This window comes from Hermetia illucens, chromosome 1 (assembly GCF_905115235.1).
Source record: "Hermetia illucens chromosome 1, iHerIll2.2.curated.20191125, whole genome shotgun sequence".
NCBI classification, from domain to species: Eukaryota; Metazoa; Arthropoda; class Insecta; order Diptera; family Stratiomyidae; genus Hermetia; species Hermetia illucens.
The window spans coordinates 93877778-93895005 of record NC_051849.1 but is presented as its reverse complement, the minus strand read 5'-3'; the positions used below and the strand labels follow the sequence as shown (position 1 = coordinate 93895005).

Below are 17228 nucleotides of genomic sequence, written 5' to 3'. Positions count from 1 at the left end.
GATAGGGCCAAACATAAAATTAAGCCCCGAAGAAGGAAATATCCCAGAAGCACTCCTGTTAAGACAAGTCTGAGTCACTACTACTATCATTATTTATGGAAGTTCCAGTCGGCTAGTAAGATTTTTAAGAAATATTTTCGGGAAGATAAGCCCTAAGTTAAAGCCCTGAAAAGACGAAATATAAACGAGACTTGTCAAGAATATTACTATAGATTTATTTTTCAAAAAAAAAAAAAAAATATATAAAATTAATTGTTAAGGAGGGAAATCTAAAACTGAAAATTCACCGAAAGTGTGGTTCATCATTGGTTTATTTGAAGTAAAACTAGACTGGTACTGATGCAGTACATAGTGGGGGAACACCTCTGCAGTTGCTTTAATTTAATTTGTTTCCCTTTTTGGAAGTTTTCGCGTTGCTGGTAAATTCGAGTAAAGTGGTTTTATTCAGTTTACAGCACTGTATGAATCATCAAATCTATTTGTTCCGTGTATGTAAATTCATATCTAGATCAATCGTTCTCACTCGTTTCCCGGATTGCCTTCTCAACTTCATCAGAACTAACATGAAGTTCTAAAGTCTCCAGTCCAGCTTTTAAGAATATCTTCAATGACAGTAACGGTTTCACCATACTTGCTTCTACAAGCAGGCAACGACACCTGAAAGGCATTTTCAAATCCGTCCATCCGTTGGTATTACATACATACTTTTGAATTTCACACGCTTTTAATCTCCTCAATTTGCTCTCTCTTGAACCGTCTTGTATTCAATCAGAAGGAATGCTTGCCTGTACAACTTAGATTTATATAGATGACAATGCTCATTATCACTCATTACAAGTGTGCCGTCTTTGCTGTCCGCTCGCATTTATATAATATGATATAAAATTGTTGGGTTTCACTGTTCCTATGGTTGCCCATGTGTATGATATGTTAGAAGTGAATTCCGTATCCGCATAATTTTTGATGTGCCTTTAAGGACGCTGCCCACATGGTTTATCGTTATATTTGATATTATTTACTTTCAGTGTTCTTCTAAGCAAGTTTGCTAAAATTTATGCTGTTTTATTCTCAAATGAAAATTGCAGAACTGGAGCAAGTTATCATCAAAGTTAACTATTATATGTACAAAAATTCGTCTCCATCTCTGTTGCCAAGCCTTAACTTAAACTTTCACAGTGATGATCAAGCAGATTGTGCTGTTATAAACGTGGAACCTTTCTACTACAATATATAATATTTCCTTTATTTTTCCCAATTGTGGCAAGATATATACAAATAAGTAAACAAATATTCAATTTTATTACAGATTCTCAAACGTAGGCTTTAGATATCACCTAGAAAGTCCAATTAGCTCATCACAGCGACGTGAAGATGATCGGATAACATACATTAACAAAGGACAATTTTATGGCATCACATTGGAATATGTTCCTGATCCAGACAAACCCTTCAAAAACACGACAGTCAAGGTAAGTCCTTTCGAAGCCATATTTACCATTATGTATAATTCATTTTGATTAGGAATGCAACTGCAATCAATGCAGAAAGTGATACGGATACTCCCTAAGATTCCTTACTCTGCTTTTTTTCATAATCTTGTGATTAATCCTTTTTGACATCCTCCAGGGTGTTAACATAAAATTCCAATTAATTACGTCGAAACGACAGTAGCATACAAAACTGTCAAAATTAATTTATGTTTGTTTTTCATTTTGCCCGAAGTAGTTACCTGTGTGGTTCAAAACAGGAGTCTAAGACACATAACAACCAGACTATATTATTATAAGATTTTTTGCATTTCGTGGCTGCACTTTTTCCGTTCAGAGTTGATCCGGAAGAAACATTTATCAGGGCTCAAGCTCTTCTGTATACTTTACGGAAGGCTGCCAAAAAGGCATCCTATAGGGGTGCATTCAAACAGCTATGATGAGATGAGCGAGGCACAACGAATTGTAAGATGATCGAAATTCAAAGATGAAAGAGTACCGGAAAAAATTGGGTTTTTATGCCCGGAATAAGAAAAAAGGATAATGACTTATAGTATTACATTGAAGATAACTTTATGCAAAACCTCCATTTCTATAATACATACTATACAAGATGAATTCAAAGGGTAGATTGGTGACTGTAGAAATATATCTTGACTCATCTTAACGTACCTATGCTCATCATTTCGGAGCAATATGACTTTTGTAGAATTTAATGGAAAAGGTGTTGTAGCGGAGGAGATGAAGTGGAAAAAGTTCTTTATCAATGCTGTACTTGTAGGGTATCGGTGCGATTCAGGAGGGTGAAATTTAATACCTTTCAGTATAAATGTATCACCTAGACTTTTTATGAGGCCATAAAGTTCATCAAGTAGGATGCAAAATTTGAATAAAGGCTAAAAGTATACAAGTACATGCATTATGTCTTTTAATTTAAATTGGATTAAATGATCCGTTACTATCCTTTATGGCAGCATGCATTTTTATATCAATCCTACTCGGCTTTCGGGGTGTTCTTCAAATTCCTTCTCATTCAGAAAATTCTAGTATCCATGTGCTTAGGGACACAGGAACTTCGAAACTAGATTCCCAAATAAAATAAATCGTCAATATATCAGAGATGAGTTTTCAAAAGAGCATTCTGAAAATTGATGAAATCACAAATTTTGCAAAAGGAAGGTGCTTACAAATATGTCCACTTTTATTCAAAATATTTGAAAATTAATTTTAAATATAATGCCGTAGCTACGAATTTAAATGAAGGCCAGGCCAGCAACTTTTCCACATTCTATTACGCATTCTTCAGTATCCGCCATATTCGCCGGTGAAGCATCCAATGTCACTTAGTTTGTTTCCTCAACAGTTACAATCTTTGTCATTCCATCGAAGAAAGGATAACTATCGAATACAATAGACACATAAATCATCACATTTTTTCATATCATCACACAGGAAAATTTGCATATAACGATTTCTTACCAATCCTTCTTCGCAACATGCAGATGGTCTAAAACAAACAAACAATTCACTCCCCAAACTCCTTCCCAACGGCGCACACATATTTATAGGTAATTCCGAAATATCGCCTTCCAGGACCTTCATGCACAGTTCACCCTATATTTGAATAAGAGTAAATCACCGTCATCATCATCATTCATCACATTTCAAAAGTTCTGCAAACACAGGGCCAGAAGTTCTATAATCGCTTTTTCACGTCCTTTTCGTTTACTGCGAAGGTGACATACATGTAAAGTCTGGGCCATCCAAGCATTCCGTCGTCGATGCAAGAACTATCAAACAATAGTATTCTCGTTTGAGTGTCCCTTAAGGCAGATATATAGGTCCATTGTTGTCTTTTCTCATCTTACAAATTATGGAGAGATTTCTATTTCCCTTTTCCCGTGCACTTCCGTGCACTGTAATGTGAGCAACCTCAACAAGACTCCCTTTTGATGTATTCCATACAACTCTCATTTTTATGCAAAAAAATTCATTTGTTTAACTATCTTTTGAGAACGATCAAAATGATACTTTCTTCCTTCCTTGCCCTTCAAGTGCCGCGTGTGATCTCAACAGTTACATCTTATCGTTCAAAAATATGCAAACTATGTTTCTGTCAATGCTGATGCGCTTAGACAGCTCATAAATGAGCTACATTTGATTTGACAAAGTGCTCTTAGGAGCATATGCGCTTAGCTGTTATTCGTTCGTTCGATTGTTACTTATAATACTACCTAATACAATTCACTGTTAGTCTATCACAGTGACTGTTACCACCAAGTTGAAAGGAACTTTGATTAGCAATTGTTGTGAGCTTGAAAGTGAACTAATCGGCACTACTATTGCGTGGAATTGGTATCAGAATGCGTCTGTATTTAATGGAAAAATGAAAAAGTCAGCAATTTTTCAAGATATAGAAAAGAGTATGCGATCAGATGCCTAAAATGGACCAGCAATAGCTCAAGGCTACACCGTCGTCAACCTGAATGTTATATGGCAAGTCTGTAGACAAATTCGGTAGGTGAGATGCTTTATCCATTGCCACGGTAGCCATAAAATATGATGCTTACTTGGCGAATACCATCACGCATTTGCAATCCTATGAATCTTTTTCTTTTTACTCTTTTTTACAAAAACACACTTTTATAGAAAATTCTTCGACACAGACTTGCAGGTATGTAGTCGGGAGGTGCCTCGGTTGCAACTTGAATGGGTCTTTTTTCTGCCAAAGGAGAAAGAGAAGAATTTTCACTAACTGTAAACTGTCTCTTACAGTTCGAAAATTGCAATTTTAATTAAGATTTATATCTTAAAGACACCTTGTTAACATGTGAGCCTATTTTTAGTAGACTACATCACGGTTGCAACCCACTCTGCAATCTCTTCATACAATTTCTAGAGATATACTACTTAGATTTACTTCCAAGACCATGTAACTCTTCCACTGTGCAACACACAGAGCATAATAGTTTCAAGCCTTCATGCAGACGCACCCTGTGCTTATATGTTTATAAAATACATACATACATACCTCAAATTGAGATTACATTAAAAGTGGACAAATGACTTCTTAGTGGACAAACGACACATGTGGCTATTACTCTTATCCATCCATCGTTTGGTTTGACCATCCGGTTGTCTGTCTGGCTGGTACTTGGCTAGTTTTGAATATGACCGGTTAGTTTTCCAATAGAAAATGGTTCATTTATGGCCAATGTATATTTATACGCATATGACGTGGACTTTTCTAACGACGACAATATTTCATCAAATATCTTTTAGACGATAACGAACTTCGAATTTTGAAATATGGGACCCGTTTCTTTGCATTTATTTTGTTGCCTCCGTAAAGAGAAACAATAACATTCTAATCAGTAGAATCATAGCTCCAAAATAATTACAACACAGTCGTCTACTGTACATTAATATGGATTGCAATATATAAATTAGCCGAGGTTCTGCAAAATAAGTGAAATGGATTTAAACCCATTTTTGAAAGTATGCTAAAGGAGCAAATTAGCTTTTATATGAAAAACTTCTTGGATTTTTTCAATTTTACCGATGGTGCGCCGGGAATATAGATAAAGTAACAACATTCCGTCTAGAGGACTAGGTCTACAGATCTAAATTTATGCCTAAAGCTTTTTCTGTATAATATTCAAATCTCTTTAACTCTTCTTTGGAAAACTGATATTGCTAAGTTTCACGTATTCAAAATGCCATCATCACAGGTATTCAAAATCCATCCTACATTAAACTTCGAGGTCTGACGGCATAATTATAACAGTTTATCATCCCAAATTAGCATATTAATAAACAAATTTGCTTCCAATTAAATCCTACAATGATTCTCCATTATAAATATTTTCCATAAAGATAACCATTTACAATACGTCTCAAGTAACAATTGACCATGTCTATCCAAAAAATATCTTTGAGATGTATGTCTAAATTCTAAATATGTTTTTATCTTGGTATTTTCTTTATGATAGGCTCATATGTAAGATATCTGTTCGCGTTTTTTTCTACGCTGTTTGTTAATTGGTATGATTGTTGTTATTTTTATTATCATCACCTCACAATCGTTGAGTGCCTCAATTAATTCATTTGTGTTTTTGAAGTATATTCAATGTTATTCTCATGGATTTTTCGTAAATAATTAACGCTTCGTTTACACTTAGACAATATAATAGGCATTGAGTTGAAACCGCCAAACGAAGCGTAGTCTTTGTGGCTCAAATATATATGAAAGTCACTCATGCGTCCATATTTTTCTCATATCATTGATCAAAATACCTTCCACGTAAGTGAAAACGGTAAAAATGGGGAAATATGATATTTTCTTATGCTAATATAATCGCTGTAATATGTCACTTGCTATTTATATGGAAAATGAAAATTGAGATCGAATACTCTCGCTAGCATCCAAGAATATTTAAAAAAAATCCATATCTGACAAAAAACTGCCGTTTTTAATAAATGCCACTTGTTTTTTTCTGTTTGAACACCCTAAGAAAAATAGGTGCAACTGAGTCATTGACACATCCACTGTATTTATAAATTTTGCCGAAACTGTCTATGTCTATTACATAGAATGGTAGAAAGACATTAGTAGTGAAAGATTAGTTAATATGTTAGTAGAAAAAATTAGGTAAGGTAGGTAAGGTAGATTCCTCATCTTCCATTAACATCCAATGCCAAAACAATTCTCAATTGAAAAACTGGATATAGATATAGGAACTATACTTTATTTTTTCCAAGGAATAACGTGTTTTTCGAGAATATCAGTAATCGTTAAGCTTTGAGTCAATATGTTCGAATCACTAATTTTTTTTTTTTCAGTTTAAATAAAAATTTTTGGAGCTGGCCCAGTATTGTTTCAACTTTCTCAATTATTTTTAGGATGATACTATAGCATGGAACTAAAACTAAAAGTTAAAAAAAAGCTTTATAAAGATTGTATTCAAAATTGAGAATATTTGTCCTAACCCATTGCATAAGAAACTATACCCATTTTCGAATACTTTCAATTCAAATATTAAGATGTATTGGTATTAAATTTCGGCGCTCCCATCTGCAAATTTGTGTAATACTACACTCATATGAATAATATTCATTGAAATTTGACATATTTTCAAGTCGAAGTGACATCTGTATCAATTTTTACTATCTGACATACTTAAATATGTGTCATCCATGAATGAATTCCGTTCATTTCTTCACATCTATATGCGTTTGTTCAGTCATATTCGTGGAATATAATGTATCGTACACATAATGTTTAGCATAGTTGATAATTATGACATCGGCTGTAGCAATAAATTCATGTAAAATTTAAAACACAAAAAATATGATAAAGCCTCTTCCTAGTGAATGGAATGTTTAAACAAATCAGCTGTAATCGTAAGTTCTTATAAAAAAAGCGTTGTTTCACATAAGTTTCATTCTTAAAATAACTGCGTTAAGTTTATATTAAATTATTCAGCAGATTATCATTTTCATATACATCCGATCTCCCTACTCCATTCTAATAGATATCCAAGAAACTTTCGCATCATCATTAAATTAATTCACTTTCGTCAATGGAAACACGTGAAATGATGTCCAAAGCGTTTCATTAATAGAAAGAAGATTTTTATGAAGGAAAGAAACTAAAGCACGAAGAAATAGATATGGATAAAATAAACATAAATCACGGTATTAGATGACGATTATCTGCTTTTTCGTAGATCAAACATCGAAATTGGTTTCATTTATAGTTGGCATTCGGATAGTTTCCACGTGTAGTCGCTTCAAACCATATAACTACATAAATATAAAAAGACATAAGCAACGGTTAATACTGTTTATATTCCAAATTGTGAAGAATTTAGGTAATGACGGAAGGTGGTCTTAGAAATAATCAAATAATGGTTAAACGATTGTCTAGTTAAATGTCTTCTACTTTTCAAATTATTCTTCTATTTCATTAAGTAGGATATATCTCAGCTTTCCACCACGCTCAAAAATTCAATTAAAACTGGCCACTATAATCACGGATAAAATCTTTCACCCCACTATGTAACTGTCACTGGCTATAACCATTTTCAGAATATTTACTTCATCGGATTCAAAGTGAAGCGTAATAAAAATATCTAAAAAGTACAAACTCGGCATTCGAATGCTTTAATTGCATGGTGCACATACGGACCCATATCGCTGATGCAAAAACAGAAGCGGATTACATGGCATAGCCATTATGTGCGTAGATAAATTCTGTAACTTTAATACATGCATTCATAAGAAAGAAGAGAGTATATCTTCCGATCATAAAATCTGCCCATCAAATATCCAAGGAACGATAAAACGAAGGATAAACGCTAAGTCTTCACATCGGAAAGTATTAGGGTTAAGCTGCAGTCGATCCGATGAAACTCCAAACTTCGATAAATTAATGTACTATGTAGCATGATGAAAGATGTGACAATTGAAAACTGTTAAAAGGCATTACATATCAAAATAACAGGAGAATATTTCACTGATATTGTACCCATTACTGTAATATTTTTTGCATTAGGAAGTAGATATCTAAGACATTAAATCTTTTGTATATTTCACCATCTGCTTGTACAATAATTTTTCCATCCTAATCTATAATTCGTTGGCCGTTTATTGGTTAACAAATATGGTTTTATTAAAAAATGACTTCAGTCTTTTCTTCTAAATAATTAAAGTCCGTATTATTCTTCATTTTTCTGAAAGAATAGAGTGATTCCTATCTATTTGATGGCGTAACGTACTAATTTTGATCAACAACTTACTCCTTAATCCTGGTGCAAGTATTCTTATCAACAGTCACTTTGAATATATTGAACAATTTAATAAATTGTACAATATCCATTCTGTCCCGGGAAACAATTTCAGTGAATTTCATTTCCAATGAATTTCAAATTAAATATTAGCAAAATAAAACGTAGAGTGATTATAATAAAGCAATCAAACTACCAAACACCAATGACAAGATCAATAACACATTTTGAAGATCAAAACACAAAAGGACAAGGACACAGAGGGCATTGGCTAACTGTTTTTCATACATGAAATAAATCCACTTTGAAGGTCTTAATTTTAAAAATGCTAAGAAGGCGACGTTGAATATAATGTATATGGTTATGCGATATTCATACATTTCACTGATCTTACTTTATACGTATAAAATTATTTTCAAACTCAGATCATTGGGATATTTCTAGAAAATTACAGTTACGTCCTTGAGACGGTCATTTAGATATTCCAATGAATATTGATAAAGTTTTATCGAATATTTCATTCCAATTGTGTTCGTTTTATTATAATACGATTGTCACTTTGTTTATTGTTGGGCGAGGTATTGTTGATGTCTATTGGTATATTCCTCTAGTCTTCAAATGTAGGTATTTCTATAAATACTCCTTTTTATGACTTAATTAATTGTTGAGTGAATTAGGGGAGATGTTAAGGTCACAAAAACAAAAGGCGGTTCAAAATATAAGCAAAATTATATTTACCCACTGACAGAATTTTCCCTTTTCAACTAGTTGATATTAATTTCGTAGAATTTTAATAATCTTTTAAATCTAAACAATTTTCTTTGTCTTTCCAGAGTGTCATAATGTTAATGTTTAGAGAAGAAAAAAGCCCAGAAGATGAAATTAAAGCGTGGCAGTTCTGGCATAGTAGGCAACATTCTGTCAAACAAAGGATATTGGACGCTGGTAAGTTTTAAATTCATTTTTCATATCTTCCTTCATAGAAATTATTGAGGAATATATTAACGAAAATAATGTTCTACTGGAGATCACACAAAAGATTTCAAAATAAATTAATCTACGCAATCATCACAGCAAGTCAGTATTTATGTACCTTTTTTATCAAAGAATACACTCATATCATTCATTCTAATGACGTTGATGAAAGGAGAAATAAATAATCAACAAGCTTTTTTTGCTGTCGATAATCTTAGATATTTAAACAAAGCAATGTTAGACGTCATGCTGGGTACGATAAGGTCAAATGATCACATATGAACAATAAAGCTATCATTGGTTAAATATGAATGTTTTAACATTAAGATTAATTCACTTAATATACATGCATGTGTATATGTATTTTTATACTAAATCATTCTATCCAGATCGATCTGAGGTTGCTCTAATAAGCACAATTTTTCAAAGACGTTGGCATGGGGTTCCCGAATTGTATGAGGAAACTTATTAATACCAAAAACATTTCCAAATGTGCTAAATTTCTACTACTCGCATCAATTAAAAAAGAAAAGAAAATAAATCCATATATAATGTTGCAAAAATAAACTTGAAACACTACAATTCAGCTTAGCATACAATAATTTAAGGCTACACCTGAGTATTATTTACTAAGGTTTGTTAAAACCAATAAAACCATAGTCATGTGGGGTACCAAACAAAAGGTCTCGTTTAGTGCTTTCCGAAACTAGTATTATTTTTGCCATTGCAACTCAAATATCTGAAAAGAAATATTGTGGTCCATCCATATAATATCTAGGCATCCAAATACTCTCCATACCAATGGCTGTTACATAAAGTTAAAAATAGTATATTATAATATTTATTATAAGTATATTTTCCGGAAATTGAATAGGAACCCCCCTTAACTTTATCTTAGAATCATCAAAGTCTGCAGTAATATAGGCTATACCATAAAGCATAATACTACTAAGTTTAGTGGAAATGATACTATTACTAACAGAGTTAAAATAGGTCCAAGTTGTAAGTTTTGTCAAAATTTCTTGCATTCTGAGACTTTGAATGTCAGTGTCACCTAGGTCCACTTAAATATTTTTACATAAGAGTATCCACTTAAATATTCTTACATAAGAGATACACAAACCATTCCATACTTTAAGTGCTTAGCTTCCGGTTTCCCGACTTGTTATTCTCATGGCTTTATACCTTAGAAAGGTCACATTTGTGTCATTTATTTGCCATGATTTTACATTCAGCTTAAGGAGTACGAAGCTTAAGGAAGTTCCTCACAAATGCAGAGCGAGTATACCATTCTTTTAGTGAATATAATCATGTCCAAACAGGTATTAGTTCTGATATTAACTGTAAAGAAGGAGGAGGGGGGCGGGCGGGTGAAAGTAGTCAAAGGTCCGAGCTCAGAAAATACCTAACCGAAGAATTGGAAAAACAAGTCGGAATACCGGAAGCTGGGTTCTTCGGGTATAAAGAGTTTATGTTCATCGTCTCTGTACACGGTTTTCCATTCGTACATAACTAAAAATGGAAAAGTATTCCTTCATCAATTGCTAAACTCCAGATATACATATGGCACGTACATATTAAAGACATGGATATTACTAATCCTAAATACGCAAACGGTACCCACCCAAATTGATCCAACACACCTTCACGCATTTCCACCTTACTCCGTGCACAAAAGCATACATACGTAGACACAAATCCATCTTATTGAATATTACCCGCAAACTTCATTAGCACTTACATGTACATACAAATGCGCGTCACGAGCAATTCATACTGATACACAAATAACCGGAAAAAGCTAAGAAAAGAAAACTAAAATATCTTCTTGGACCCGCCTTTCATATAAGTTGATGAAGTCATACGCCTCTTAGAATGCAATAAATTTGCGTGAAATGCAAAAGTTTGAACGTCCATAACTTTGTTAATAATAGTAAGGTTTTATTCCCAGTTATGTCTTTTACTTATACTATCCTTTATATCGGTACCAAATCTTGTACTGTACTTGAAATTAAGGGGCTTTTCGAGTAAATTTCTGAAATATGGCAATATGCTATTATTAACTTTATTTGAAAAGATATCGGAATAGGATCTAATTTGAAGCCTAGATTTCATATAGATGCACGATTGTAATTTTTTTTTAAATTTGTCGGCTGGATAGGTTCTGAGAACGAGACGTGTTTCACATTTTAAACCATCACCCCATGTTCCAAACAAAGCCTTAAACAAGCCGGAATACCGGAAGCTCGCGCTGTACACGTATATGCTCGTTTATCAATTGATCGTACCCATATTTCCGATTTACTTCTTATATCTATCTGAATTAGGCACTACCCGCAAAGTCCATTAGCACGCATATACTATATACCTACATACACACATGTCTCCTTGGAATAATTGATATTCATATACAAATGATTAAAAAACTAAAACAAAATAATTCTTTTCCACCCAATTCATACGAACTTACTTCGTTGTGGTATTGATGAATTGATATGTGATGATGATGTCATGCAGGTTGTAGAGTGCACAAAATTCACAAAAAATTGTAAGGTTTTACCCCCTATAACTTTGTTAATAATAGTTTTTTTTTTTCAAATTTGACCAAATTGTGCATTATGTTCTTCATTATACGCATGTCAAATTTTGTACTTCTGCGATAAACATAAGGGGGGTGCCGGGTAAATTTCTAAAATGTGGAAATATACTATTAATAACTTTATTTGTGCAGATATCGGAACCGGATATATTTTGAGGCCTAGATTTCGTAGAGTTGCACTACTGTGATTTTTTCGGGTTTTTCGATTGGATAGGTTCTGAGAACGAGACCTGTTACACTTTTTGATGGTCATATTTGGAGCCCTCACCCCCCTATATTTCACCCAATATCAAATATTGAACCAGTTTCGAAAATTACTAATTGAGACCTCTCATTTGATACCCCACATGGCTACATTCTGTGAAAAAAAATGTTGCAGCCTCCTTTCACATGTATGGCTAACTCCCCCTTAAACTTAACACAAAATGGCGTCAGTTGCTGCATGTAAAGGGAACGGCAGATCACATACTTCTACCAATTTTCATCACAATCGGTCCAGCCGTTTCCGAATAAATCGGCTGTGACAGACAGACAGACGGACAGACAGACATCGAATCGATTCTAATAAGGTTTTGTTTCACACAAAACCTTAAAAACATGGTAAGGTCCCTAAAAGATATCTAAACCTCAAAATACTTTTCAAATTGATATCTACTTAGTATATTACTAGAATTTGGGAAATAACTGGAACCCCTTTAAGTTTAATATAGAAATGTAAATTGGCAATAATATAAGCATCAGTTCGAAGTTGTCAATATTGTGGAAAACACGCCTTGACATATAAAGAATTAAAAACACTTTAATTAATTTTTCTACGAAAGGATATAATTTTATTGATTACAGAGTGACAGCATTTCGGTCACTAGTTGTACCCTCTTTCAGTACACTATCAACCGCTTATATTGGGTTTTCCTTCTGTTACTGATATATTTCAGTAATCCTGTGTCGCTTAAATACTAGGTGTTATTTTAATTGGGGAAACAAGAGAACTCAAGATATCGAGGATTCGATTATTTTTATTTTGTATGTTAAATAGCAGTTGGTTCATTTGCCACATCTCTGAGCAACTTTGATTGAATATTGCCGGTATCATGGTTTAAACTACTTTCCTTTCCTTCACGTAAAATTACGAGGCTCGCGCACCTAGCTTCTTGCTGCTCCTGCATTCCCTAACTAGGTACACGCTGCCCCATGTGGCTTCAGAGATGCGCTCTTTTCCTTTTCTTTGCTAGCCGTTTCTGCTTCTCTTGCGTGCTTTCCCCAGCGGATCAAAACCAGCCTTGGTTTATTCTATGTAAATCTTCTCAGTCTGGACGTATTACTTTTACCATTCCACTGAATATGTGTTAAGATTTTTGGTCTTTAAACTGTTCTAGTCTGGTTTTGATTTGGTGTAGTTGTAAGCAACTCTCTCGATTTTCAACTCTTTCGTGAGTCTTTTAAGTTTTGACAAAGCCGCTAAATGCGGCCCTTTACCCCTATTCGTCTCTTCATTTTAAATTTGGTGACGAAAGATGCCAGAGCCCGAAGAGATCCCCAAAACTTTCAACTCTAGAAAATTTTGCAAAGGAACCAAAGTTGTAGCAACATAATTAGTAATAATGGGACCACCAGTAGCTGACGCGATGAAAGACTAAGATATTCCATCTTCACATTACTGAATTCGACTTTAAAATATTCAGTGGCTCATGACTTATCTACGCCAAAATATGTTTTTACGCGCAAAAAATTAATGTCACATAATTTTCAAACGCCAACCATTTGTTTCTTGCATAGAATGCTTATGTTCATGTTTTCTATTGCCATTTATTACATATCTATATCATACATATTGCTAATCAAGCATAATCATAGCATGAGTTAGAATGCCCACAGAAAACAATTAATTTCTACTTAGCAAACAACTCTTCAATAGTAACACACATGGGTTTGTTTTGGTGTTCCACGTAAAAGTAACAATAGCTAACAATATGCCATAACACCTATTGGAAGTGATATCAAACAATCATTCAAATTTATCGATTAAAATTTCCTGGTTAATTTTTTCAACAATAATTATCACGTTAAAACTATTCATTAACTCCCAAACAAGTTAATACAAATGACTAGTTGGTGAAACAGCTTTCCTGTTACTGCTAGAAGTTTTTTATGATGTTGAAAATTTTAATTAAATTCGATTAATTACTGGTTGCATTCAGGGAAAGGCAAGGAGTTTAATTAATTTGGCACGAGATTCAGTGGTTCATTAAGAAGTTGATTTCTTGGATAATAAGATGCACTTATATTGATGTATACATTGTTGACTCACGAATATTTTCGAAGACAAAGTTAAAGTTATCTTGAATTATCAAAATCTCTTGAACATAAGTGAAGGTTTTAATATAAGAACAGAAAATTTAAGGCTGTTTCCGAGGAGGAGGACATTTTAGATAAGAAATGCGTGTTTTCACCAGATGCGTTTTATAGCCGTTCTATTATTGAAGTTAAGTTATTTACTAAAGCCGTTAGGTTAAATTTCTTTGCTTTCATAAATTATTCATATAAAGTACAAGAACAAAAACAACAATTCTAAAATAATATTCGCTTTATTCGCAGATACGAAAAATTCAGTTGGTTTGGTTGGATGTATTGAGGAAATCGCACATAACGCCATTGCTGTATATTGGAATCCTCTGGAAAGTTCAGCGAAGGTGAGTTTTCTGTTATCAGTTTTAAACAATATAATCTTAATCGCTGTGAAAAATCAAGAAACTGAACTTGTCAAATACATCTTTTATTTGGCTTACAGTTAGAAAAAGATGAAGCCGGAAGCCCTTGCTAGCATACATTTGTTGAGTTGTTGTTTAAAAAGGCATTATTAAACCCAACGCAAAGAAATACATATAAATATAAAAATTGCTTTAATAAATGTAGATAACACTATTCAATTCGACCAACTTGCTTCAATTTCAAGATTATTTATATTTTAAATTCCTGATAATCACTATAAAATAATTCTTTATAAAAACTCTTGATTGCTTATTGAAACTAAAATTGTCTGCAAATATTTATCTCTCACAAATGAAAATATCTGTAACCTAGTTATTAGAATAATCAAGACATGCCCCACAATTAACACTTTGTCACAGTTATACCCATCCAAGAAAATTAACTTTACAAATTATCATCACCAATCTAATGAATCCTAAACGTATGTATATACATACCCACATTATTCAAGTGCTTCTTTAAATGTCTTTAACACTTTCTGTAAGCCATTAGCATGGAAATATTTTATGTACAAATATAGTATCTTGGGTTTTTATTCACTCTCAAATTTCGATATTACAAAACAGTCAATTATCATGTTCGCAAATAATTTTTAACATGATACAATGTGATTTGCGAAAACCATTTATGAACAGAATATATGTATTTTAAAAAAAATATAAAGTTTGCGAATGGCGCGTGCGTGCATAAGAAATCAAAAACCTAATTATCTATCGCGTTTAAATTTCATAAACGCCACTTACAACTTGGTTAGACTTATTGTTATTCAGTTTTTAATTCACAACTTCCAAAGTACAAAATCCAAACTTTTCCATAATTTTGTTTGTCCGAAAGCTTTTCTTATGGAATTCATCTCGCTTTTTCCATTTTTTCTTGAATAAAACACTCAATAGTCAGTAGTAGCATTTCCTAGAAAGAATTCTTATCGTAAAAATAACAATCAGATTATTCCGAAAGTAAAGCCAAAAAACATGATCATTTCTATTTTATATAAGGAAAGTGCGTGTCAATATGACACAATGATAAGCCTATAATTTGCTATTTGAGCGGTTACGATTGAGCTCATGAATCCTAATTAACAGTTTGTTTTGATATCTTACATTGACCAATGCTTCTGTCAACAATTAATATAACCTCCGGGGTAAACGTAAAAACTTGCCTATCAACACATTCAACCCATCCCTGAACTTTTCAGTCCATTTTCACCTGTAGCGCTTTAGCATATAAAATATTGCAAAAAATATTCAAGTCATAAACTGTGACCTGAAAACTACATAAATATTTTGATTTTAGCTATTCTCTATAGAATTTTAAAAATTGAGATACGCTCATAACCGAAAAAGTGTTCAAGGAACTCAGCTTTCCCATCATCCCAGCAGTTCAGACAAATTCACACACAGAAATGACTCACCAGTCAAGGAAACACATTTATATCCAATTGACCATTACTTTGTAGTGAAAAATTTAGACATATATATTATGATCATCATCCATTTAGTATATTCCTACATTAACTTCAATATATACAGTGCGTTCGATAAAATTAAAAGTATTAATTTTTCATGTTGAATCCCCAGAGGACCAAACACATCATCAAGTAAAACAACAAAGTGCAAATATTTTTATAGTTGAAAAGATATATGGCAAAAACGAAGGTCTTGGAATTTTGATACTCACAGACAATTATTGGTTAAAACTATTACGGTCCCGAAATGGAATTTTAAATGAAGATCGACAAGGTCGGAAATTTTGGCACTTCCAAGATTGATCACTATCATAAGTGTTTTGATTGATTGTTGTATTATCAATGTAACGCGCTTGGTTTTCTTGTGAATAGAAGATGAATAGGCAAAGTTAATTAGTTAGACTACACACGCTATTCAGTGGAATAATTTTTCTTATATACAATAACCCGCTTCACAATATGATTTTCTCGTAAGTACAACATCCAATTCGCCATTGTAAATTCAAGAGCAAACTTCCTCTAATTATGTATTCAAGACACCAGATTTGCTCTCCTTTGCCATGTAACCTGACGAAATTTGCATGCACATATAGAAATGAGCGATTATGATCAAAAAGTTTATTAGTTGGAAATACTAAACCCCTTCATACGATAGTTCCAATAGCTCGTTTTCATGTCACTAATCCACTTCTTATACAACATACTGCAATCAAGCATCCTCTCTTACATTTCATAATCACAATTTATAGCCCATTTTTAGAAACGTCTTCATCAGTATATATCGAATCCACTTAAAACTTTATCTCAATTGAAGAAATTGACTTACTTTTTAATCTTGTCTCATGAATATTGCAAAAGCCACTTCTCCAGATAAAAGTGCAACAAATCCTAGACTAGAAAGCAGGAGCAAAATCTTTTTAAATGAAAATTTATGTTCATTCCAATCATATGGAAAAAGAAAACCTTGCCTAAAGGCCTACAGATCGTGATACTCGAGAATCTTATCACCAACATGGACGATGGTTCTTCTTCGATGCAACGAAAATATTTGAAATCAATATACACTCAAACATACTGCAAAACCTATGTCACCTAGGAAATTTTATCATTATCTGTATTTTTCTGAAATTTATTTCTTATGAAAT

General features: G+C 33.0%; 1 protein-coding gene across 3 annotated transcripts in view; it reads left to right on the top strand.

The window, feature by feature from the left end:
* Nucleotides 1-17228, top strand: part of LOC119661675 (protein grainyhead) — a 421106-nt gene that overhangs the window by 365111 nt on the left and 38767 nt on the right. For all 3 annotated transcript variants that reach the window (XM_038071113.1, XM_038071114.1, XM_038071112.1), the window contains exons 9-11: nt 1307-1469; nt 9109-9220; nt 14445-14539. In XM_038071113.1, the coding sequence (XP_037927041.1) occupies nt 1307-1469; nt 9109-9220; nt 14445-14539 (370 nt within the window). The remainder of the gene's footprint in view (nt 1-1306; nt 1470-9108; nt 9221-14444; nt 14540-17228) is intronic.